Source organism: Dipodomys spectabilis, unplaced genomic scaffold (genome assembly GCF_019054845.1).
Source record: "Dipodomys spectabilis isolate Male_0828 unplaced genomic scaffold, ASM1905484v1 ptg000067l, whole genome shotgun sequence".
NCBI lineage: Eukaryota > Metazoa > Chordata > Mammalia > Rodentia > Heteromyidae > Dipodomys > Dipodomys spectabilis.
Genome location: NW_024870744.1, coordinates 5,611,227 through 5,634,380, shown reverse-complemented (window position 1 = coordinate 5,634,380; position 23,154 = coordinate 5,611,227). Strand labels below are relative to the sequence as shown.

Here is a 23,154-nt window from a genome sequence, read left to right as displayed (position 1 = left end):
ATCCTCGTGGAGACTCCCGGCTGGTAGGTTTCTCTGTTCCTGGCGATCCGCTGTTCTGCAATCCGGTACCTGGTGATCTGCAAGAAGCCCCCTGTGTCTCTGTGGCTCCGGCAGCCCCCGCCGGGCCAGCTGGCCGGCGGCTTGGCACACTGCTGCGCGGCCAGTAAAGGTTGGGGGAGGGGTCTTCGCTCTTCTCTGTTCTGAAATTCTTCTTTTCCTCTCTTTCTTTTTTTGTTATTTTCCACCTCTGGTTTTTCTCTGAGTGTTCGTCTTTTTGTTGTTGTCGGTCTCTTGGGGAGATTAAACGTTGGAACTCGAACTCTCTTTTTGGTTGGAGAGAGCTGTGGCGTTTCCCTACTGCCCCGTCGCCATCTTGGTCCCCCCCCTACCATAGCCTTTTGAGGTAGCCTCAGAAGAGGGTCATTTCCAGCCTCTAACGGGCAGGAAGAATGATCACATGCACGTTTGATTGTAACACAAGCAGCTTTGTACTTACTCATATTTATTTGACTGGAATTGTCTCTGTTTCTCTTCAGAAGAGCTACATGGAAGCAAAGGTTCTGTTACTCTAAGTGATCTTCCGGTGTTTTTGGGTGATCTGGCCTCTGAGGAAGACAGTATTGAAAAAGATAAGGAAGAAGGTACAGTATCCCACAGAACTGGCTCTAGCGTCAGCATGCACAGCTTGGTTGTGTTTTCTTGTCTGGTGATTAATGGTGGGTGTTTTTTCCTGGGACCTCTGTCAGATGTGCTTACACTGAATGTTTACTAGGCCTTGTCTTGTTTTCTGTCCTCGTTTCAGCTGCAATATCTAAAGAGCTTTCTGAGATCACCACTGCAGAGGCGGATCCTGTGGTTCCTCGGGGAGGTTTTGACTCTCCATTCTACCGAGACAGTCTCCCAGGTTCTCAGCGGAAAACATGTTCAGCCCCATCAGGGACTCGGGGCTCCATTGTGAACCCTGAACCCTTCCACTCCTCCCTGGACAAGCGTGGGCCTGACACACCAAAGCAAGCCTTTACTCCCATTGACCTGCCCTGTGGAGGTGCTGACTCCAGCCCTGCTGAGGACAGGGACCGCCAGACTTCTCTGGAGACCAGTATCCTCACTCCCAGCCCTTGCAAAATCCCGCCTCATAAGGGTACGGGCTTTGGAAGTACACAGCCTCCCCCATATGATCATCTCTTCGAGGTGGCCTTGCCAAAGACTGCCCGTTACTTTGTCAGCAAGAAAACTGAGGAGCTGTTAAAGAAGGTGAAAGGAAGCCCTGAGGAAGACTACGTGCCCTCTACCTCCCCAATGGAAGTACTGGACAGGCTGATACAGCAGGGAGCAGACGCACATAGCAAGGAACTGAACAAGTCAGTAAGCCCCAGGGGATCTAGGCTTTTCTGTCAGGAAGTACAGAAAGCACAAAAGTGCAGGCAGAAGTTGCTCTTGCCATTCATACCCAGAGGTTATTGGGTTCTCTTGTGTGCTCTTCGAATTCAATCTGTGGCTTGTCATTGTCTAGGAGTGAGGGCACATGTACTTGGATGAGCCCTTACATAGCTTTTTATTTTAAAATGAGGTTTCTTTCTTGTGCCATTGTTCTGTTAGAGGGGTCAGATGTTTTTATATTTGCTTTCTGAAAACTGGAGTTTAAAAATTCGGTTATAAGCTGGGCACCAGTGGCTCGTGTCTGTAATCTTAGCTACTCAGGAGATGAGATCTAGGATCGTGGTTTGGAGTCAGCCCAGGCAGACAAATCTGTGAGACTCCAAAAATCTGATTCCAATTCACGAGCAAGAAGCCAGAAGTGGTGCTGTGGCTCAAGTTGGTAGAGCACCTGCCTATCCCTCCCCCGCTACACACACCCATACACATACACACTCACACACACACATATACACATGTATGTTATGCTGGGTGTAGTGTCATATAAATCTTGCTTACTGGGGAGGCAGAGATAGGTGGAGCACAGTCTGCAGGCCACTGGAGCAAAAAATTAACAAGACCCTATCTCAAAAAGCAAGCCAAGTTTGCTGGTACATATCATCTGTACTCCCAGGCTAGCGCTGGCAAAATGATGAGATCCTTCTGAAAAATAAACTAAAGAAATAAACTTAAACCAAATAGAGTTGAGGGCTTAAGTGGTGTAACTCCTGAGTTCAAGTGGTATAACTTGAACCAAAATAAAAAACCAAAAAGGCTTTTTTTATACCAAAGTGGTATCTCAAAGAATATAGGAATATTTGTTAATGTTTTCTGACGTAGTTCATTAGCTAGAAGAGCAAGTCATCAATATTTTATGAAAATTCAAATGGCCTAATGCTACCCCTTCCCACAAAGGCAACCAGGTTCAGTTTTAGCTTTTGTTTATTGCCCTTTTCAGGGCTTTCCAGGGAAGAGACTAACCTGTCCAAAGTTGGACTCCTCTGCCATTTCTGCGCAAGCTCTTGGGGAATGTTAGTTCTTATCTTTCTTGCCTATAATAGCCTCTGTGGAATGTGACAATAATTTTACTCAAACTTCCTCTTTGTAAGTGAGACTTGGTATAACAGGCTCAGAAAAATGACCTGCTTTTGTCTTAAGACCTGTGTCAGGAGCTTCTCCAGAGAGAGCTACTCTTTGAGTGTCTCCACAGAGAAGGCTGGAAGCAGCCGTGTTTTTCCACTCAGCACCTTGGCAAATTGACCCCAAGACCCAGGCCACAATTGAGCCCATGGGATTGGTGTTGTGGCTCCTCCTCTTTGGAGATGGGTTGTGTGCATTAGGATGCCTACTTGTTCTTTCCTCTAAGGCCCCAACTTCAGGCGAACTTAGAAGAGTTTGACATTTTCTTAGGTAATTGAAGATTCTGACCATAAGGAAGTGATGCAGTCTTGTTGCAATTGAAAGTTGAGATAATTTTTTCTAGCTCTGATATGAAACTTCATTATTTTAAAACTTCTTCCTAGGTTGTCCTTACCCAGCAAGTCTGTCGACTGGACCCACTTTGGAGGTAAAATTGTTACTTTAGTGCTATATCCACTGGTCCCTACTTTCTTGTTCCTTTTCTGACCTTGAAGGAAGCGTGACCTGGGGCTCCCACTTTGGCCAGCTTATAAGCTTGGTGCAAGGATCCCAGGAGTTGTAGACTAAGCATTTCCTATTTTGAAAAGTAACAAGTGCTGTGCACTTGGGAGTAGAAATTCAATGGGTGCAGACTTCACACCCACTTCCCATATGACATAGACATGCTGGGATCTTCTCTGGGTACAGGTGAGCCCAGTAGCCAAGGAGCAGCTACACAGAGACCAAGGCAGTCTGGAATATGTGCAAAATTGGGGGTGCGTTATCTTAAAAGGAAGACAGGACCTAGGCACTGGACAGCGGACTGGGCATTGGCTTAATAGGCTCACACCTATAATCCTAGCTACTCAGGAGGCTGAGATCTAAGAATCATGGTTCGAAGTCAGCCCAGGTAGGAAAGTCAATAAAACTTGTATCTCTACTTAACCACCAAAAAGCCAGAAGTAGAGCTGTTGCTCAAGTGATAGATGGCTAGCTCTGAGCAAAAAAGCTCAGGGAAAGCACCCAGGCCCTGAGTTCAAGCCCAAGGATTGGCACCACCACCATCACGCCCCCCAAAAAATAAAAATAACAAGGAGACAAGTGAAAAGTTTCATCCCTCCTCCTGCCAGCAGCTGTTGGTGGGAACCAACTGGTCGGTCATTTGCATAGTGATTTGGTTTTAGCAGAATTGTTTCTTACACTAAGGGAAGGGGTTTCATGGAACCATATATAAAAAGCATTTCCGCCACCCTCCCTCTGCTTTAAAATCAGGCTCTCCTCCCTCAGATGAGATCCGCACCCTTCGAGACCAGTTGCTTTTACTGCACAACCAATTACTCTATGAGCGTTTTAAGAGGCAGCAGCACGCGCTCCGGAACAGGAGGCTCCTGCGCAAGGTGATCAGAGCAGCGGCCCTGGAGGAACACAATGCTGCCATGGTGAGATGGCAGGGGTGGGGGTACCTCAGTCAGTGCTGCCGTGGTGAGGTGGGGGGTGACCTCAGTCAGTGCTGCCGTGGTGAGGTGGGGGGGGTACCTCAGTCAGTGTTGCCATGGTGAGGTGGGGGGTGGGGGTACCTCAGTTAGTGCTGCCGTGGTGAGGTGGGGGGTGACCTCAGTCAGTGCTGCCGTGGTGCGGTGGGGGGTGGGGATACCTCAGTCAGTGCTGCCATGGTGAGGTGGGGAATAACCCCAGTCAGTGCTGCCGTGGTGTGGTGGGGGGTGACCTCAGTCAGTGCTGCCGTGGTGAGGTGGGGGGTGACCTCAGTCAGTGCTGCCGTGGTGAGGTGGGGGGTGACCTCAGTCAGTGCTGCCGTGGTGAGGTGGGGGGTGACCTCAGTCAGTGCTGCCGTGGTAAGGTGGGGGGTGGGGGTACCTCAGTTAGTGCTGCCGTGGTGAGGTGGGGGGTGACCTCAGTCAGTGCTGCCGTGGTGAGGTGGGGGGGTGACCTCAGTCAGTGCTGCCGTGGTGAGGTGGGGGGTGACCTCAGTGCTGCCATGGTGAGGTGGGGGGTGACCTCAGTCAGTGCTGCCGTGGTGAGGTGGGGGGTGACCTCAGTCAGTGCTGCCGTGGTGAGGTGGGGAATAACCCCAGTCAGTGCTGCCGTGGTGCGGTGGGGACCCTTGTTCTGTTCTGGGCTGTGTCCTGTGGGACCCCAGAAAGAGTGGTGAAGTCACAATCAGAGTCTTGTCATGCTCACTGCAGTGGATGGCACTGAAGGTTAAATGTGAATAATAGATCTCACAATTCCCTCCTAATTCTCAGAAACCATGGGACAAGTGACTTTGTGTTTGCCTGTAATTGACTATGATGATAGAAAAGGTCCAAAGCTGTGTTTTCTTTCTTCTGATATGAAACTAACCCCCGTAGAGCTAATTCATGACATAGAACTGAAGCATGAATGATGTCATAGGCATAGCAATTTCAATGCTGGCTCTACCAGTTGTTATCTCAGAAAAGTAATCAGGCCTTCTGAAGCTTCATTACTGATTTGTTTTGTTTTTTTGGTCATGGGGTTTGAACTCAGGACTATCTGTATGCTATCTCTGACTTTTTCACTCAAGGCTAGCCACTCTACCACTTTGAGCCATAGTGTTACTTCTGGTTTTCTGTTGGTTAACTGGAGATAAGAGTCTTGGGGACTTTCCTCTCCAGGTTGACTTTGAACCATGATTCTCAGATCTCAGCCTCTTCAGTTGCTAGGATCATGCTGGCTCACTACTGTGCCTGGCGCACTGTAAGCATTTGGTAAATTTTAGCATTTTAGCGAACTTTACCAGTGCTGCATATTAGAGGCCTCATTCCAATGTTGATAGCTAGGACTTTTGAGAGCATCAGAGATGTTTATACCTGAGAAAACTCTCTTAAGCAACTTAAGATCCATTTGCCAAGTGTGAAATTTGGAAAAGCCTGATCTAAAGCTAGGATAAGAGTGAGCTCTGAGACTCTTGAGTAGTTCTAAGGTGAGTTGAGTGATCACTGGAGAAATGTTTATGGTATGCGTTACCCTTGAGCATCACCACCTATGCTGGATGGCAGCTAATATAATGGCATCTCTGGTCTCTGCTAGAAAGATCAGTTGAAGTTGCAAGAGAAAGACATCCAGATATGGAAGGTGAGTCTGCAGAAAGAACAAGCCAGATACAGTCAACTTCAAGAGCAGCGTGACACAGTGGTAACCCAGCTTCACAGCCAGATCCGCCAGCTACAACATGACCGCGAAGAATTCTACAACCAGAGCCAGGAGTTACAGGTAAAAACTACAGCGGATTGGAAGGAGACACAACTTGATAAGTGTTGTCCTCTTTTTTTGGGGGGGGGGGGGGTCCGGTTGTGGGGCCTGAACTCTGGGACTAGGCGCTATCCCTCAGCTCTTCAGCTCAAGGCTAGCACTCTACCATTTGAGCCATAACGCCACTTCCGGCTTTTTTCTTTCTGCTTAGGTGGTGCTGAGGAATTGAACCCAGGGCCTCATGCATACAAGGGAAGCGCTCTACCACTGAGCCACCTTCCCAGCCCCAGTGTTGTCGTCTTATTCAGCTTAACTGAACTGAATATTTTCTTCTCTGAAATGGCAGATAAATTTCCCAACTTTCTTGGTTCATGGCTCCCTTAGTGCCCTGGCACTCTTGAGTCAAAAGAAATACTTGGCAGTACCACTAAGTAAGTAGGTCTGAAGAACTCAATGAGTGTGGATGGCCTAATGATTTAACAGATGCCTTAAAGTACTGCGTATATATTTAAACTATTTTAAATCTGATATTTAAGTAACCTGTGCACATGTACACCTGTTGGTATCATACAACTTTATTATTTTTTTTTGGTTTTGGTCCTGCTTGAACTAAGGGCCTGTGCTCTGTCTCTGAGCCTCTCTGTGCTAAAGGCTAGCACTTTACCACTTGAGCCATAGTGCCACTTCTGGCCTTTTCTGAGTAGTTTATTGGAGACAAATAAATCTCATGGACTTTCCTGTCCATGATCCTCAGATCTCAGCCTCTTGAGTACCTAGGATTACAGGCGTGAGCCACTGGCGCCCGGCTTCATTTTCTTTTCTATATCTGCTATTCATGATGCTTTTTTCCCCTCTTCGGTTGGGGGGCTTGAACTCTGGGCCTGAGCGCTGTCTTTCAGCTCTTCAGCTCAAGGCTAGAGCTCTACCACTTGAGCTACAGCGCCACTTCCGGTTTTCTGGTGGTTTATTGGAGATAAGAGTTTCACAGAATTTCCTGCCTGGGCTGGCTTTGAACTGCGATCTTCAGATCTCAGCCTCCCGAGTAACTAGCATTACAGGTGTGAGCTACCGGCACCCGGCTATGGTGCTTTTTTTTTAAATCACCATGTTCACCAAAAAGACAGGTTTTGCAAGGTACGACATTATTCGCAAATATTCAGTACTATCTACTACTGCCCTGTATATCCTCTGCCTAGTTGTAAGTGCACATGCTGACCCACAGATGGCGCTGTGCTCCCTTCAAAAAAGCACAAGGGCTTGGCAGATCTCTGTTTGCTGCATAGATAGCCTCAGGGCTCTTTTACATACAGTTTGGGAACTGCAAGTACCGGGTCTCTTTTTCCTGTTGTTAAATAGGAAGGAACTAAGAAATCAACCACAACTTTTTAAAATTAAAAAGTCAAATGCCAGGTGTGGTCTGCACACCCATAATCTCAGCACTTGGGAGGCTCAGGCTGCATAACAAGTTCCAGGCCACCTGGGACTCATAGTGAAACCCTATATTAAAAAAGGAAAAGAAAAAAGACATAAGAAAGAGAGCAAGAAGGAAGGAAAAGACAGAAAAGGAAAGAAAGGGGACTCGAGTAAGTCAGGAATAGGAAAGCAGTTGGAGAATGAGGCATGCCCATTCTTCACCCAGCAAACAAGAGGACTGGCCTATCAGTGATGCCTTAACTTCACAACCATATCTCTTTGGTAGACAAAGCTGGAGGACTGTAGGAATATGATTGCAGAGTTGCGGATAGAGCTGAAGAAGGCCAATAACAAGGTGTGTCACACGGAGCTGCTGCTCAGCCAGGTTTCTCAAAAGGTAAGACATAAGACATACCTTTTGCCCTTCTTCCTTCAGATGGGACAGGTATATTAATTGAGTATCTGTGTCGGGGAAACAGCAGTAAAGGATTTTGTTCCCTTTCCCCATTTTCTGGGGACTATTTGGCAATGTCTAGATTCATTCCATGTTACTGTCAGTGAGTGGGTAGGACACATAGCCCCACAGCAGAGAAGCCTCCACTGAGCTCTGGGCCATGCATGTCCCATGGAACTCTTTGTTTTCTTTTCTTCTTCTTTTTTTCTTTTTGCCAGTCCTGGGGCTTGAACTCAGGGCCTGAGCACTGTCCTTAGCTTCTTGTACTCAAGGTTTATATTCTATCACTTGAGCCACAGAGCCACTTCCAGCCTTTTCTGTTTATTTGGTACTGAGGAATCAAACCAGGGCTTCATGCATGCTAGGCAAGCACTCTACCACTAAGCCATCTTCCCAGCCTCCATGGAACCCATTCTTGACACCTTGTTCACGTAAGTAGATAATATTACAGTTTGGGGACTGTGATACCACCCACACTTTGGGGTTGTTACTCAGAAATAGGTGATTTTCCTCTAGCTCCATCCTATATTCTGCCTGTCTGCTCCAGTGTTTTCTGGGTGATGAGATTCATTTTATGCTTCTTTTTAGTATAGTTTTGAAGTCCATTTGCATTGCCTTTGGGTGCCTCCTGCCCTACCAGCCATACTGTCAGAGTATTGGGAATCATGGGCCCTGCTCACTGTGCCCTAGCTTGAGGCACTTAAGCTTCCTGATGGTTCCCTGTTTAATACCTATTTGCTCATTTGGGGTTATTGGATTTTCACCTTGCTTATTTTGTTTTGATTAGCTCTCAAATAGTGAGTCGGTCCAGCAGCAGATGGAATTCTTAAACAGGCAGCTATTGGTGCTTGGGGAGGTCAACGAGCTGTATCTGGAGCAGTTGCAGAGCAAGCATTCGGATACCACCAAGGTATGGGGTTCTGTGTGGGTTAGGGGTGTGGGACTGAGCTGGAAAAGCTTTGCAGACCCAGGCAGCCCATCACATGGAATGGCTGTTCCACTATATCATCCCCACCCCACCCCCCGCCCTGCTGCACACACGGCCAAGCCATCATGGGAGTGCCTGCCTGTCTCCTTGTTGTGTGGCTTTGGGGTATTGCTGCAGAGTAGGTGTGAAGGTGTTTCTCTCCCTTTCTTCTCCATGCCCCCTCCAGGGACATCCAGAAGAGATGAGGGTGGGATGTGGGTAGGGTGCACTGGTATGCGCCATCTTTTCTTCCTTTTCATGGTGTGTCTCGTTTCTGCCTGTGGTCGTGCAGTCCTGGCAACAAGGCCAACAATGGGACGCTCGTACATTAATTAGTGCCTCACCAGTGGCGTAGAGACAGAAGTTCCATGTCACTTTACTGATAGCCTCGGGTAATGTTAGTGAAGGAACTGGGAATGGAATTTTAATAGTAAATGCTCAGACGCTTCCTGTCACTAGTTCCTCCATCACACATGGGCTTCTAGGGTTTCTTGGGCTTATACTTTCTAAAGCATCTTTTTTGGCCAAATGGAGACCGTCATCTTAGAATGAGGGAAACTTAATTTTCATAGTTGAATTGCTCCTTGTTTCTCAGCTCCTCTCAGCCTTAGATCCGGACTCAGCCTCTGGGAGGATGTTAAATGTGAACTTTCTCTCTAGAAACCAGCTTACTTATTTTGGAGACAGAAGGGCTTTGGGAGAAGAAAGGTGGTGAACAGACTAAAGAGACCTCTGAAAGGTGTTTGCTGAAACATGTTTTTGACAGCTTCAGAGAGGTAGGGTTATATTGGGCAACCTCAGACTCTTTGGGGTGTGTTTTACAGTGGTGATGATGATATCTTGATTTATTAGTCAGGATACTTTCTTTAGTAAGTCAGACACTGATTTGCCACAGAGTTTTATTGTTTCTCTTGACAAGAAGTCCCAGGTTAGTCAGGTTGGCAGTTTGGAAAGAACATCCAGGAACTAGGTTCTTCTCATGCCACTGCCTGCTCTAGTTACCTGTCAGCCTTAGTATTCTCTGGCTAGCTGTGCTTACACTTGCCAGCTGTGTACTTACGTATACACATGTCCTAGGAAGACACTGTGATATCTTAAGGAAGAGGAGAAGGTTTCTTCTTGTTGGTCTTGGTCTGTGAGAAACCTTTCCCAGAAATGTTCTACATACTTCCATCCTTCCAGGACTGAGTGCTGCTCATTTCTACCCTGTCATAGTCTTAAACTGGCCAGGCTTGGCCTCTGGGCCTGGAGCCTGGACGTACTCATTCATCCAGTGGAGGAGAGTAAAGTAGAGAAGGGCTGGTCAGGCTGGTGAGGGGCAATAAGAGCACATGGGTATTCCTGGTTCAATACCTTGTATTAGGGTCCCACAGATAGCCATACGCACAGATGGTCAATTCCCTCATATAGAATGGCATGGTGTTTATAGTTAATCCATTCGGATCCTCATTCATACTTTAATCATCTCTCATCACATAGAAGTACCTGATACAGTGTCAGTGCTGCATTAATAGTTGTTACAGGGTGTAATGACCAGAAAGTATGTCCATATGCAGCACAGACACCATTTTAAAAATTATTTCCCATTTTGGGTTAGTTGAGTAGAGCTCTGTGTGAGAGGGCTGACTGCTGTTGCTTAGGTAAATGTCAGAGCTGGTCACATAGCCTGTGCTGAAGACTGGAGCCATGCAGCACAACTGATGCAGCCACATTGTCTGCCAGCCAGTTCAGAGCCTCAGTCCATGATATGCTATACCCGAAAGTATTGGATTTCCCCGTTAGATTCCAGGTCAGGTTGCTATGGCGAAAGTTCACTTCCTTACACCTTATGATTTATTACCTTCCTAAGAAACCAATTCATGGCAAGGTACTTTCCTTAGGGTTAGATCTCAAGGAAGGGTCACTGGGTTAATATTCACCAACTTGCTTTCCAGAGAGTTACCTCATTCATCTTTCTACCACGTGCAGTGTCTTCTCAACATTGATGATATGGCTTTCAGAGTAGATATGGCTTGTTAATTTTCTCCAATCTCTTTTTTAGGAAGTAGAAATGATGAAAGCAGCATATCGGAAAGAGCTAGAAAAAAACAGAAGCCACGTTCTCCAGCAGAATCAGAGGCTCGATACCTCCCAGAAACGGATTTTGGAACTGGAATCTCTTCTGGCCAAGAAAGACCATCTTCTTCTAGAACAGAAGAAATACCTGGAGGATGTCAAGAGCCAGGCAAGGTAACTTTCATCAGAAAGGACCGGGCAATGATGGGCTCTTTATGAAGTACACCCTTCATGTTCCGGTGGGTCTGTGTCTTTCAGCGGACAGCTGCTGGCCGCAGAGAGCAGGTATGAGACTCAGAAACGGATCACCCAGATGTTTGAGTTGGAGATCTTAGACTTGTATGGCAGGTTGGAGAAAGATGACCTCGTGCAAAAACTTGATGAGGAAAAAGCAGAGGCAGCAGAGGCAGCGGAAGAAAGGTAGGAGCTAAGAGTTTCAACAAAGCTTGTGATGAAGGTGGATCGTGTTGTGGCCTGGGGCATGGCAGTTCCTCTGGTCAGGGCTGTAGCACTCAACCCGCTCCTTTTCAGAGAGTTGCCTTCACTAACTTGCCTCCTGATCTGCTGCTTGTATTGTAGACTGCCATCCAGACTCACGAGTCATGCTTAAGTTTCTCTTGATGAGACTCTTGACTGGCTTTGTTGTTGCAAAACAGAGCAGGCAAGCAGAGTTCAGGTTCCATGGAGGATCCAGTAATTGCACAGCTCCCATTGGATGCCACAGTCACCAACTCCTTTTTTCCTCCTTGGATCTTTTTTACAGGCTTGACTGTTGTAATGACGGCTGCTCAGATTCCGTGGCAGGGCACAACGAAGAGGCATCTGGGCACAACGGTGAGGCCAAGACCCCCAGGCCCAGTGGTATCCGGGGCAGTTATGGAGCTAGAGGAGCTGGAGGCAGCAGCAGCAGCAGTGAGCTTTCTACCCCAGAGAAGCCCCCAAGCCAGAAGGCAGGCCCGTTGAGCAGCTGGTGGGACACCACTGTGGGCGAGCCCTCCACCAGCATCCCAACAGTGGGCTCACTGCCCAGTTCCAAAAGCTTCCTGGGCATGAAGGCCCGGGAGCTATTCCGTAACAAGAGCGAGAGCCAGTGTGATGAAGACGGCATGACCATCAGTAGCCTTTCTGAGACTCTAAAGACAGAACAGGGCAAAGACTCAGGTGTGGAAGCCAAGAGTCCCCTCAACCTAGATGGTCCCCATCTGTCTCCCCCAGCCCCGGACAGTGTTGGACAGCTTCGTATTATGGACTACAATGAGAGTCATCACGAACACAGCTAAGGAGGAGGGTCAGTCAGTGTTAACTTGCATCTCGTTGGCATAGAACAGGAGGTGTGAATGCACGTTCAAGGCTTTCCCATTTCCAGGGTCTGCGTGGCTGCTCACGTGTGGTGAAAATGAGACAGAGGTCCTTTTGGTAGCTGACCGAATGCAGAATGGTTTTTGGATCTGGCATTGAAATGCCTCTTAACCTTCCCCTCACCCACCCCACACCTGTCTTTCATTTGCCTAGCAGCTTGTACTAATGGAGGGCCAGTGGTGTGTTCCTTAGTAGCTTTATTTTCCTCCTTCCTTTCCCCCAAATGGTTTCATCCATCGAACCTGTGCAATATGAGGCCAAATTTCATCGTGAGTCCAACACACCACTCTCTGCTTTCCTGAAGCTCAGATAACGGTGGCTCGTGGTTAGACCAGGCAGTTGGCGGTACTGCAGGTAAGTCCAGTGTTGTCCCTTCCAGAAGGACATAGCCTGCAAAGCTGGTTATTGTCATGTGAAGGCTTTTACAGGAGACTTGGCACTGCTTTTCACTGATATCTTTTTGAAGTTCAGCATCTAAAGCAGCAGATCTAGAAAAGCAATGGTTCATTCACCCTTACATTCTTTTGGCGGTTCTGATAGGCTTTCTTGAAAGTTCAGTGTGAACAAATGCCTGTTGTTTTGACAGTGTAGCTGGCACTGTGGAGGCTGCACTTCTTTGCCCTTTGGGAAAGCTCTTGTCCCTCCTTCCCCCACTACCTCTTATTTATTTGGTATTTGCTTGAATGCGGGTACCATGCTGCCCATAGGTGGGCATGTAGGTGGTAGTCTTATTCTCTGCAGGCAGCAAGGGGAGATGCCAGTGAAGCTCTTGCAGGTGTGAAAGTATTCCTTTGGGCTGAGCCATTGGTTACCCCTTTGGCTTGTCAGCTTCCCCTTGAGTTCACCTGCACCAGTTGTATGTGTCAGCTGCTTTGTGATGCAGCCGCAGCAAAGAGGCTCTGAAGGTTGTCTTGAGTTTATGTGACCAGCATTTCTCAGGCTCAGGGCTGATTCATGATAGTAAGTTCTGGGCAAAGGTAGCAGCTTTTCTGGGCAAAGGTAGCAGCTTTTCCCACCAGTTCTGACTTTCAAAGCTGATTGCTGGGAGCTTCGTGTTGCCCCCACTTTTCCCCTGTTAGGAATGGCAGAGCAGAACCCAGGAGGGTATTGATGAGGTCTGACTGCCTGGACCCTGCCCCACGTGCTCCTGACGTCCCACCAGTCAGCAGCAAAGGACACAATCTCGACATATGCTCCTGAAATAAATGCTAGAAGCCTAAGAACTGTTGCCTGGTATTCCCACCCAGGCAAGCAGAGGTTTGTCAGGAAAGAGCCAATGAACTAGGCTTTCCTGTTTCTATTCTTTATGTGAAAAGAATAGAATCGAAAGGTTCAGCCATGAAGAAGTTGAAAAACTGTAATGGTACAAAATCTTACTCCGTATGAAAGCTTACAGCGTATGAGGGTGGACTTTTTTTTTTTTTTTTGAGTGTGGCAGTAAATACTCTAGCTTCCCTAACTAAAGACAGCTGGACCACATGACATTCTGTGTCACCATGGCAATTCCAGCTGAAGACCAGTTGGGGTCAGGATTTCTGGTGCCCGCTGACTGTTCAGCCCGCAGAGGCCGGCCATTGCCACTGGATGTCCAGAGTGAGGTACTGGAGATGCCACACTTCTAATTCAGCTTTGTCCAAAGGAAAGCTTACAATCCAATACATTGTAGTTTTTCTGGTTCCATTTCAGAAAAGGATAGTGTGAACAAATTCAGAAAGAGAAAAATGCTACAGGTGAACTATTGAACCTGGTTTTATTTGCTTTCCCCCTTCCTAGAGCAAAGCTTCTCCTTAAATGGCAAAGGAAAGGAGGCAGTCTAAGAAAGAACAAGCTACTTTAAATGGACAGCTTGTGAGATACAGGGAAGGGAGGCTGGAGGCCTGAATCGAGGGTCCCAGCATAGTAGAGTGGGCTGAGGTAGAGGAAGCCCCTCTGAGGCTCTGCCGGGCCCCTCAGCTTGGTCCTCCAGTGTGGGTGTCCATACCTGGCTATGCAGCCAGTCCTCCCAGTGCACTCCAGCTCGTGCTCTTTTGAGTTCTAGAAGACCACAGATTTATTTCAACTAGTTTTATTCTGAGAGCTATAGATGCTTGGACTCAGTGGGTTCACTTGACAGTTGCAAGCATTTATTTTGAGGATGAAAAAGTGATAGGAGATGGGAGGAGCTTCTGACAGGCATTTGAGGCTCAGGCAAAGGTATTAGAAAAAATAATGTAATAGGTCAGGTCTGTCTTGAAACTGATTAAGTAGCTTGGTAGGTGCAAACAACTGGGAGCCAGCACTGTGATGGCTGACATGCGTAAGTTACTCAGATTTCCCTTCTGACACCATCTGGGGTCAGTGTGAGCTGGGAAGCCTGGAATCTGTGCCTCATGCAGCACGGACTGTGTCCAGAAGGAACACTGCAGTATCATTTTGGGGGTGAGAGAGCAGGAAGGAGAAGTGGACAAAAAGGAGTTCCTGAGCCCACCTCAGTCCATCAGCACACGCTGGTATCTGATAGAACTTCCACAGAAAGTCCACAAACACTGTTGCTATGGGAACAGATATGTGAACATAAGAAAACTGGCTCGAGATTTTAAGAGGTGTCCTTGGAGCTCAGTGTTCGGAACATTGGGTAAGACAGGTGGCTTCTCTAGGTTTGCCAACAGCCTTCAGGAGAGAAGACTTGCCTAACCTTGGGAATCAGCTGCAGAAGGTTCTTGCTGAATGTGATGTGATTAGGGGGAAATAGTAAAACTATTCTTAGAACCATCATAACCCAGGAAAAAGGCCTGGGAGCCACTGGCAGTTTGAAAAGTTAGCCCCTGTCCCCATGTTGCCTGCCCATAGCCAGAGGCCAGTGCCTCCCTGGGCGGAAGCAGTGCAACAGGCAACAGGTGCCTGGCTCTGGCCACTTGCGGCAGCATCTGGAGTTCTCAGTGCAGAAAGAGTTGTTGTTGTAGCAGTTGTTCAGAGGATATCCATAGTGGCGTGGGATGGACAGGCCTGGGAATTGGAACACAATTGGCAGTAAGAAAGCCCGGCATGCATTTCTGTGTAACAGAACTGAAGTGTGCATGGACCAGCTAGTGGGACTTTGCACCAAACACTATGGGAAGCCAGAAAGAACTGAAGCACAAAGGAAAGCACCACGGGAGGATGCTAGTATTCTTATTGGGCAGTCAGGGCAGGGCAGGAGGCACTGTGGATAAGCTGGAGGGAGGTCTGGCACTGCACAGGCCTGGCCCGCACTGCAGTGCAGATGGAGTGTCACCCACCCTCTTGGGCACTCTGTGTGGTCCAGGAGAAGCCTGGCCCCATCCAGTGGCCCTCTAGGAAGCAAGCAGCCATGTTTGCAGTGATCTGGATGGTGCCCTCCTGAGGTCCAGGCCCTGAAACTGACCTGCAGGGATTATTGGAAAAGGAAGCCAGTAGGAAGAGGTTTGTGTATCTGTTTACATCCAGAGGTCTGTGTCATGGCCTTGTCCCCTTCCCCTGGATTGCTGCAGTCCTCCATTTTCCGTGATTTCAATTTTTTCGTGAAGGTTAAAGAACAAGTTTAGGCCAGAACAGGCTTCTTATTTCCATCAGGCTTCCCAGTACGCCCTGGGAGCGGCGTTCCTCATCTCTCACCTTCGTGCCCTGCAGCCAGTAATGCTCACCTCTGGGGTGGGGATGGGGGGGGGGGGCTACCGCCATGAGGGAAACCTGCACCGCCCTTGGCTTTTGGCCTCAAAATGAGTTCACGAAGGCCAAGAAGCTGTCTACCCCTCCCAGTGCCGCAACCTTCTCCATGCTCCAGGAGAGTAGGCTAGTTTAGCCAGCGGAACAGATCTTTCAAGCATTGAAGGGCCCCTGAGCAGCCCCTCCCTCTGCTCCCCTACCTTGCACAGTGTTTGGACGGGAGGGTCTGGTGCCGCTCTGTACAGCACATGCCTGGCTCATCACAGAGGCAGCCAGGCTCTTGCACTAGGATGAATCAGTGCTCACTCGAGGAGACAACTATGGACCACAAATACATTACGGAGGAACAGATTTTGCTAAGACATAATCTAGTTTTATAACTCAATCATGATGAACCATAGGCGGCTAATGCGGTTTAAAGGATCCCATCAGTGAATGGAATCCGATGTTTTGACTGCTTTTAGTGAAATGGAGAAAAGTTGCCTCTTCTCAAAAGGATTAAACTTTCTCACCTTCACCTCAAAAGCACGTCAGTCCACATCAGATGCCATAAATACAGACTGCAAGAGAACATGGTACAATCTCAGTGAGTGGAAATTGGAATCAAAGGGTTTGCTGTCCTTAGAATGTTCTAAAATGTCAAGGCAGTTGCTTGTGTTTAACTGTGAACAAATAAAAATTTATTGTTTTGCACTACTCTGCTGTGGTGATGTATAGCAGTTTCCGCTGGCCTTGTGTCCAGGGTATGGAAACCTTGGGCCTGCAGTGGGGTTACCTGGGTGCTGGAGGAGGACGTGTAAATGGCTTCTAAGAGCCTTTGTGTTCTAACAGACTGCCCACGGCACAGACAACCCATCTGCCTCGTTCATGCTCCTCTGTAGAGTGGCATGTGGAGAGGAGAAACCCTCCTAAAAGCCAGGCAGCTGCAGGTCTGCAGAGCCACCCAGCTGGCTCTCTGTCTTGGTCCTGAGAAGCCAGCCAGGTAGTTTCATGGAGTCCTTTGGTGGAACCCAAAGGACATTTATTTTGTTGAGTGCTTACTAACCTTGAACCCACACACGTGTGCAGCCACCAACAGCACCGGCTTTCCACCTCTTCCTTACTCTTCAGTCATTCAGCAAACTGTGGACGACGACCTTTACAGGAGGAGTTCGAGATCCCCCTGCTCCTGATCGCCTGGCCTGAGGCCAGTAGAAAGTGACGATGATGAAGCCTGCGTCCCTGCATGGTTTCTCGGCCCAGCCATGTCTGCCATTCAGTCCTGCACTGCCCATCTTAATGGCTGGAACAGCTCCGTGGAGAGGGCAGTTTATAAATTTGTCTAGCAAATTCAGAGGGTTTTTTGGTTGTTGTTACTGTTTGGGTTTTTTTGTTTTGTTTTGTTTGTTTTGTCTAAACAGGTGTCTCAAGGGGTTACATTACAGGCTTGGATAAACAGCTAGAAGCTGCCCTCCATAGACCTGTGGTAAGTGACTCCTACAGGTAGAGCCCTTTGGAGGTGGGTGCCCACTTGTCTGCAGTGGTACTCTGATGTCTGCAAGGGCTTTGCTGGTGTGTGTGTATGTGTGTGAGAGAGAGAGCGCACGTGCGCGATGCGCTAGGGCTTTGCGCTCTCTTGGCTTTTTTGTTCAAGGCTAGCTACCACTTGAGCCACATTTCAGCTTCCAGCTTTTTGCTGGTTAAATGGAGATGAATCTCACAGACTTTTCTGCCTAGTCTGGCTTAGAACCCAGACCTTCAGATCTTAGCCTCATGGGTAGCTAGAATTACAGGCATGAGTCACTGGGACCTGGCACAGCCAGGTGTCCTGTGCTGCCTTAGGAGAGATACAGATTTTCTTTCAGGAGACCAATGCAGGCAGAGAGGTGGTAAAACATTTTTTATTTTTGACTGTCCCCCCCGAGGAAGCAACAGTACAGAAGCTAAGTCGTCCCCTGTGAAGGGAAAAACCAACAGTCAGACCTTACTTCTGGCAAATGTAGAAGCCAAGGACATATTTTACAGTGTTTGGCCCTTCTCTAGGCTGTGAAAACCAGGCCTGAGCCACACAATGAGATCCTAGCTTCTGCTATGGGTTTCATCTCCCAAGGAGACTCATCGCTTTGCTTTGGCCCAGGGAACTGAACACACTGAAGAGGTCAGCCTATCCACTCTCCCTGCATTCTGACAGCGGAAGCATCCCTGTCAGACAGGGAGATGCTGCCTTGCCTTCAGGCGCCGTGGTGGCCTTGGTACATGCAGGACCTGGCATCTGCACCCTTCCTCAGAGATACCCTCTACCAACGTCCTATTCGGGCAATTCATGGAGTTGGGGACACTCCAGCCAGCTCAGAGCTTACAGAAAAGTTAGAAGTGAAAGCAGGAAATTCTCAACAATGTATCATCCCCCTTTGGGGTTTATAGCGTGGGCTAAGTGCTAATGAGAATGGATCAACCATATTACTTGACTGGTGGAGCAGGTCCCTGGCTTTGAGTTAGTTTCCCACCAGGGGGCCTCCAGGGGGGCTTTGAATGTCCTTCATCTTTAGTCCCTCTAGGTTTGAAGCTGTCTTTTGCCAGTTGCCTACACTCCTGTTTCTCCTGTTTCCTTAACTGGGTGTCTGAGGTCCGCACAAGCTGAGTGGCTCCCGCAGTGGCTTCCTGGTGAGACAGGGTCGCACTCACGTGCTGCAGCACTTTGCGGGGCAGCTTCTCTGTGTGGGCGATCCATTCTTTCATCAGGTCCAGGATGATGGGGATGAGGCTGACCACGCCCCCGTAGTGGTTCCTGGCCTCATCACAGCTGAGGTGGTTCACCACGTCGTGCGGGTACCTGCATGGTGGGGCGGGGGCGAGGCTAGACTTGTGTGGGGTCGGGCAGCCTCCAGCCTGCACACAGCAGTCACCCCATGGGGTCTTCAACCTGGACTCTGTCCCCACAAGTTCTGATTCAGAATACATGGGGCTAAGAACCCCACTGACCTATGGCTTGCAGGAGCCTACATGGACTGAGCTAAGAACAAAAATATATATTAATACATACACACACACACACACACACACACACACACACACACACACACACAGAGCTCCCCTGAGACTTGACACATTGTACCATTGCACTATGGTCCCTGAGAGTTGGGCACATTGGACCATTGCACTTTTTTTTGGTCAAGGCTAATGTTCTATCACTTCAGCCACAGCTCCACTTCCACCTTTTTGGTGCTTAATTGGAGTCTCAAGGACTTTCCTGCCTGGACTGGCCTTAAACCACGATTCCTCAGATCTCAGTTTCCTGAGTAGCTAGGATTTCAGGGATGAGCCACAGGGCCTGGCATTCTTGTAGGTTAATGGACAGCAGTCATGTTCCTCAGCAACAGAAGAGAACCAGCTCAGAGTCCCCTGACATCTCCAAGGGCTCCGTCATGGAGGCCCTGCTGACAGGACAGGCAGGGACTTACTTTGCTCTGAGGCAGCTCAGGTCGTTGCTCTGGCTAACCAGGGTTTTACACTTCTCGAGGAGGTTGTTGGTGACTGGGGTGCCCGAGTGTAGGTTCTCGAAGTGCTGGCAGAGCTTGTTCAGCTCAGAGCAGATGTCTAGGAACATGAGCAGCACCCGCCGGTCTGTGGAACTATTGCAGTAATGGTCCATGTAGCTCTGTACCTGCCAAGGCCAGCATACTGTGAACTGAGCTGTCAGCCCCCAGGGAATGCCACCCCCTTCCCTGCTAGCTCCCCAGGTTCACAGGGAGGTGCCAGCAGTTAAGCACTTCAACAGATGGATCAGGACATACAGCTAACACCATTATGTGTTCTAGGCTCCATGCAGAATGCTGTTCTAGGCCTGGCCGCGTGTGCGTGTGCGTGTGCGTGCATGTGTGTGTGTGTATGTACTGACACTTGAACTCAGGGCCTTGTGCTCTCACTTGGATTTTTTTGCTCAAGGCTAGTGCTTTACCACTTGAGCCACAGCTCCACCTCTGGCTATCTGCTACCTAATTGGAAATAAGACTCTCATAGACTATCTTACTCAGGTTGACTCCAAACCAAGATCCTCAGATCTCAGCCTCCTGAATAGCTGTGATTACAGGCATGAGCCCCAGGCCTATTTTAGACATTCGTTTTACAGATATGCTAGAGTCTAGAACAGTGAAATAGCCAGCTCAGGGCACCACTGGAAGTGGTTTAGCCAAGTGCTCACACTCCTGAGCACTCACCCCCTAAAACACCCAGGGGGGGGGCTAGTATGTTCTGGGGACCCTGAGACACACACTGAGGCAAATGAGAATTCATCATCATCATCAGATTGTGCTGTTTCTAAGGTAGAGAAAGATTATCCACATGAGAAGAAAATGTGGCCTCTTTTGCACTACATCCATATTGAAAAATCAACTCTTAAAGAGGATCAGGAGTTGCGGCTGGGAAGGTGGCTCAGTGGTAGAGGGCTTGCCTTGCATGCATGAGGCCCTGGGTTCGATTCCTCAGTACCACATAAGCAAAAAGAAAAAAGCCAGAAGTGGTGCTGTGGCTCAAGTGGTAGAGCGCTAGCCTTGGGGTGAAGAGCTGAGGGACAGTGCCCAGGCCCAGAGTTCAGGTCCACGACCGGAACCCCCCCTCCCCCAAAAAAAATAAAGGATCAGGAGCTTAAGTAACACAAATAAAACTTTAAAAACCTCATGTGAATAAATTTAGGAAATATGGAAACCTTTCTTTAAAAAGTTAGGCAAGACAAATTACTGGTTCTTTGGTCTACTTTTCCGCTCTTCTTTCCGTCCTTCTTCCTTTTTTGTGCCAGTCTTGAGACTTGAACTCAGGGCCTAGGTGCTGTTCCCTAGCTTTTGTGCTCAAGACAAGATTTCTACCTCTTCAGTCACAGCCCCACCTCTGACTTTTTGGTAGTTTATTGGAGATAAGGGTCTCACAGACTTGCCCAGCCAGGATGGTTTTAAAATACAACCCTCAGGGCTCGGCCTCTTGAGTAGTTAGGCAGCAGGCATAAGCCATCAGCACCTTTTTTCTTTTTTTGTATGCTGGTCCTGGGGCTTGAACTCAGGGCCTGGATGCTTTTTTGCTCAAGACTAGCATTCTACCACTTGAGACACAGTTTCACTTCTGCTGTGTGTGTGTGTGTGTGTGTGTGAATTGGAGATAAGTGTCATGGGCTTTTCTCTTGGGCTGGCTTTGAACCACAATCCTCAGACCTCAGCCTCGTGAGTAGCTAGGATTACATGTGTGAGCCACCAGTGCCTGACCTCAACTCTTTCTTGATAGCATGGGGATCTTTCCTGGGTCAGGGTCTTTCTCTACTGGACTACCTGGACTCCCCAGGCCTGGGTGGGAGGCCTGATCTGGTGCTGGAACTGGCCATTTAATTGACCTATTCAAAGCCAACTATGTCACCATGTAATGAGTGGAGGTATAACTCTTACTTCCTCCAGCACCCTAAACCTCAGTCTGGGATTTCCTATGGCTGAGGCCTGCACAAGGGCCTGCAAAGGCAGTAGGGGAAACCTAGATTGTATGAACACAAAAGCTATATCCCTGAGCTCCCTGGTGGTGAACAGGTAACCCCTTGGGAAACCCCTGGTTCAGGGAGGGAAGAGAGGGAAAGAAACAGCACTTCAGATGGAGAGTCCGAACACAGGGTCAGGAAGTGAAGGTGTGACTCAAGTGGTAGAGTGAAAGGCCAATACGAACACACACACAGAACCAACAGTGAATCTAAACTCTCTCCCTAGTGTGCCATAGCATCAATTCAGATGCTCAGGTAGGGTGGGACTAAGGCTACTTTTGGAGTCAAAGCCTGCCTGGCACTCTTGGAAGGTTGAGCTTCTGGGACATTGAAACCATTTGCCTTTCAAATACTTGAAGGAAACACACACAGACCAGTAAGCTCAGTGTGACAATGAATAGATATAAATGGAGGTTTCTGTGGATGTTTCTCTGCTTATTGTTCAAGTCAAAAATGGGAGGGAACGCCGGGCACTGGTGGCTTAAGCCTGTAATCCTAGCTACTCAGGAGGCTGAGATCTGAGGATTGCGGTTCAAAGCCAGCCTGGGCAGGAGAGACCGTGAGACTCCTATCTCCAATAAACCACCAGAAAACTGGAAGTGGCGCTGTAGCTCAAGTGGTAGAGCGCTCACCTTGAGCTGAAGAGCTGAGGGACAGCGTCCAGGCCCAGAGTTCAAGCCCCACGACCGACAAAAAAAAAAAAGGGAAATCATACAAAAATTAGCAGGTGGGGAAGATGCTGCTAAGTACCCCACAGGTGCTCACACCTATAATCCTAGCTACTCAAGAGGCTGAGATCTGAGGATCACAGTTCAAAGCCAGCCCGGGTTTAAAAAAAAAAAAAAAGTCTGTGAGATTCTTATCTCCAATTAACCAGCAAGAGCCAGAAGTGAAGCTGTGGCTCAAATAGTAGAGTGCTAGCTTTGACCACAAAAGCTCAGGGACGTGCTCAGGCCCTGTGCTCAAGCTTGGCTGGCTGAGTCTTTCATGCCCATTTTAAACTCTTGTTGTTCACTCTCAGATCTTGTAGGGGGTTGAAAAAGGGTCTCAGCCCATTAGTTAGGATCTGAGTCTTGACTCTGGCCCCATTATGCCTCTTTTGGGGCTCTGCTGTTTCATTGGGAGTAAGGGAGACTGGGCTGAGAGGCCCAGGGAATGGGTGTGGTGGGCCCCTGGGGCCTACACGTGCCCTTGCCAGGCTGCCACCTGTTCGATGCTGGCAATGGGCCGGATCTTGTCATGAGCGGTCTCCCGGCAGTGCTCCAGAGCTGCGATGAACGTGAACTGCTGCTGCTGGAAGAGCTTGTACTTCTGTTCAATGTTGCGGAGGGACTCTTTCACCTCATTCATTGTCATCTCCTAGGGTCATCCACAGGGCAGGAGGCAACCTAGAGGGGAGAAGAACCGTGAGGAGGCCTCGCATACGTGAAGGAAGCCAGCTACAGAAGCAAGGGTCCTCTGGAGAGGATATGCAATGGCCTCTCGTGTGCTCTGAGCAGCTCCCCATAGCCCTGAGGGGAGACTGAGGCCCTGAGAGGCTACGTACACGCATTTGCTCCAGATCCACCAAGTTGTTCCCAACAGAGCAAAGCCTCCCTTCTGTCCCTTTTCCTGTCAAGGATGGTGTCGCTCATGCAATGTGACTTCCTTCCCTGAGCGCTGGATGCTTGCTCTGGCCTTCAGTGTCTGCAGACACTTTTACACACACACACACACACTTCCCCGTGGTGCTAGCACCCTTGTACTCCCCACCCTTGCCTGTGCCACCATGAGCCAGGATAGAGGAGGTGATGCCCAAGTGGGGCCCAAGCCAGACCATGGAAGCGGAGAGGACCACACAGGATGCTGGGTGAGGAAGGCACATTCCAGGCGTCCAGGCATGAGGAGGGGTTGCAAGTGGGAGGCAGTTGTGTTCTGTCTCCCTCAGCAGCCTTGACCCCCCCCCCCCCCCTCCGCAATGGTGCTGGAGCAGAGGAGTAAAAGGAA

At 48.8% G+C, this 23,154-nt stretch overlaps 2 protein-coding genes across 6 annotated transcripts in view; one reads left to right on the top strand and one right to left on the bottom strand.

Annotated features, from left to right (window-relative positions):
• Positions 1–16,373, top strand: part of Tsc1 (TSC complex subunit 1) — a 68,256-nt gene extending 51,883 nt beyond the window's left edge. For 3 of the 4 annotated variants that reach the window (XM_042681044.1, XM_042681045.1, XM_042681046.1), the window contains exons 14-23: positions 537–641; positions 803–1,361; positions 2,940–2,983; positions 3,808–3,974; positions 5,605–5,787; positions 7,466–7,576; positions 8,421–8,543; positions 10,642–10,829; positions 10,914–11,075; positions 11,419–16,373. In XM_042681044.1, the coding sequence (XP_042536978.1) occupies positions 537–641; positions 803–1,361; positions 2,940–2,983; positions 3,808–3,974; positions 5,605–5,787; positions 7,466–7,576; positions 8,421–8,543; positions 10,642–10,829; positions 10,914–11,075; positions 11,419–11,935 (2,159 nt within the window). In that variant the 3' untranslated portion in view covers positions 11,936–16,373. The remainder of the gene's footprint in view (positions 1–536; positions 642–802; positions 1,362–2,939; positions 2,984–3,807; positions 3,975–5,604; positions 5,788–7,465; positions 7,577–8,420; positions 8,544–10,641; positions 10,830–10,913; positions 11,076–11,418) is intronic. The other variant, XM_042681047.1, reaches the window with a different exon arrangement.
• Positions 16,374–17,554: 1,181 nt separating this feature from the next.
• Positions 17,555–22,552, bottom strand: Spaca9 (sperm acrosome associated 9). Of its 2 annotated transcripts, XM_042681222.1 has the most exons (4): positions 22,375–22,552; positions 19,118–19,320; positions 18,342–18,489; positions 17,555–17,611 (listed from the first exon to the last, which is right to left on the bottom strand). In XM_042681222.1, the coding sequence occupies exons 1-4, from the start codon at positions 22,522–22,524 to the stop codon at positions 17,600–17,602; spliced, it is 513 nt and encodes a 170-aa protein (XP_042537156.1). In that variant the 5' UTR covers positions 22,525–22,552; the 3' UTR covers positions 17,555–17,599. The 2 variants fall into 2 exon arrangements, with proteins under 2 accessions (XP_042537156.1, XP_042537154.1); XM_042681220.1 differs by lacking the exon at positions 17,555–17,611 and having other exon boundaries at positions 17,935–18,489.
• Between the last annotated feature and the right edge of the window lie 602 nt (positions 22,553–23,154).

What these genes read in the sequence shown, in the direction of transcription:
- Spaca9 (XM_042681220.1), bottom strand. Translation starts at nt 22,524, where the DNA reads ATGACAATGAATGAGGTGAAAGAGTCCCTCCGCAACATTGAACAGAAG. An exon ending in CCATTGCCAGCATCGAACAG is followed by an intron (nt 19,321 to 22,374) that starts GTGGCAGCCTGG and finishes TGGCCTTGGCAG; the next exon opens with GTACAGAGCTACATGGACCA. An exon ending in CTGAGCTGCCTCAGAGCAAA is followed by an intron (nt 18,490 to 19,117) that starts GTAAGTCCCTGC and finishes CCCACCATGCAG; the next exon opens with GTACCCGCACGACGTGGTGA.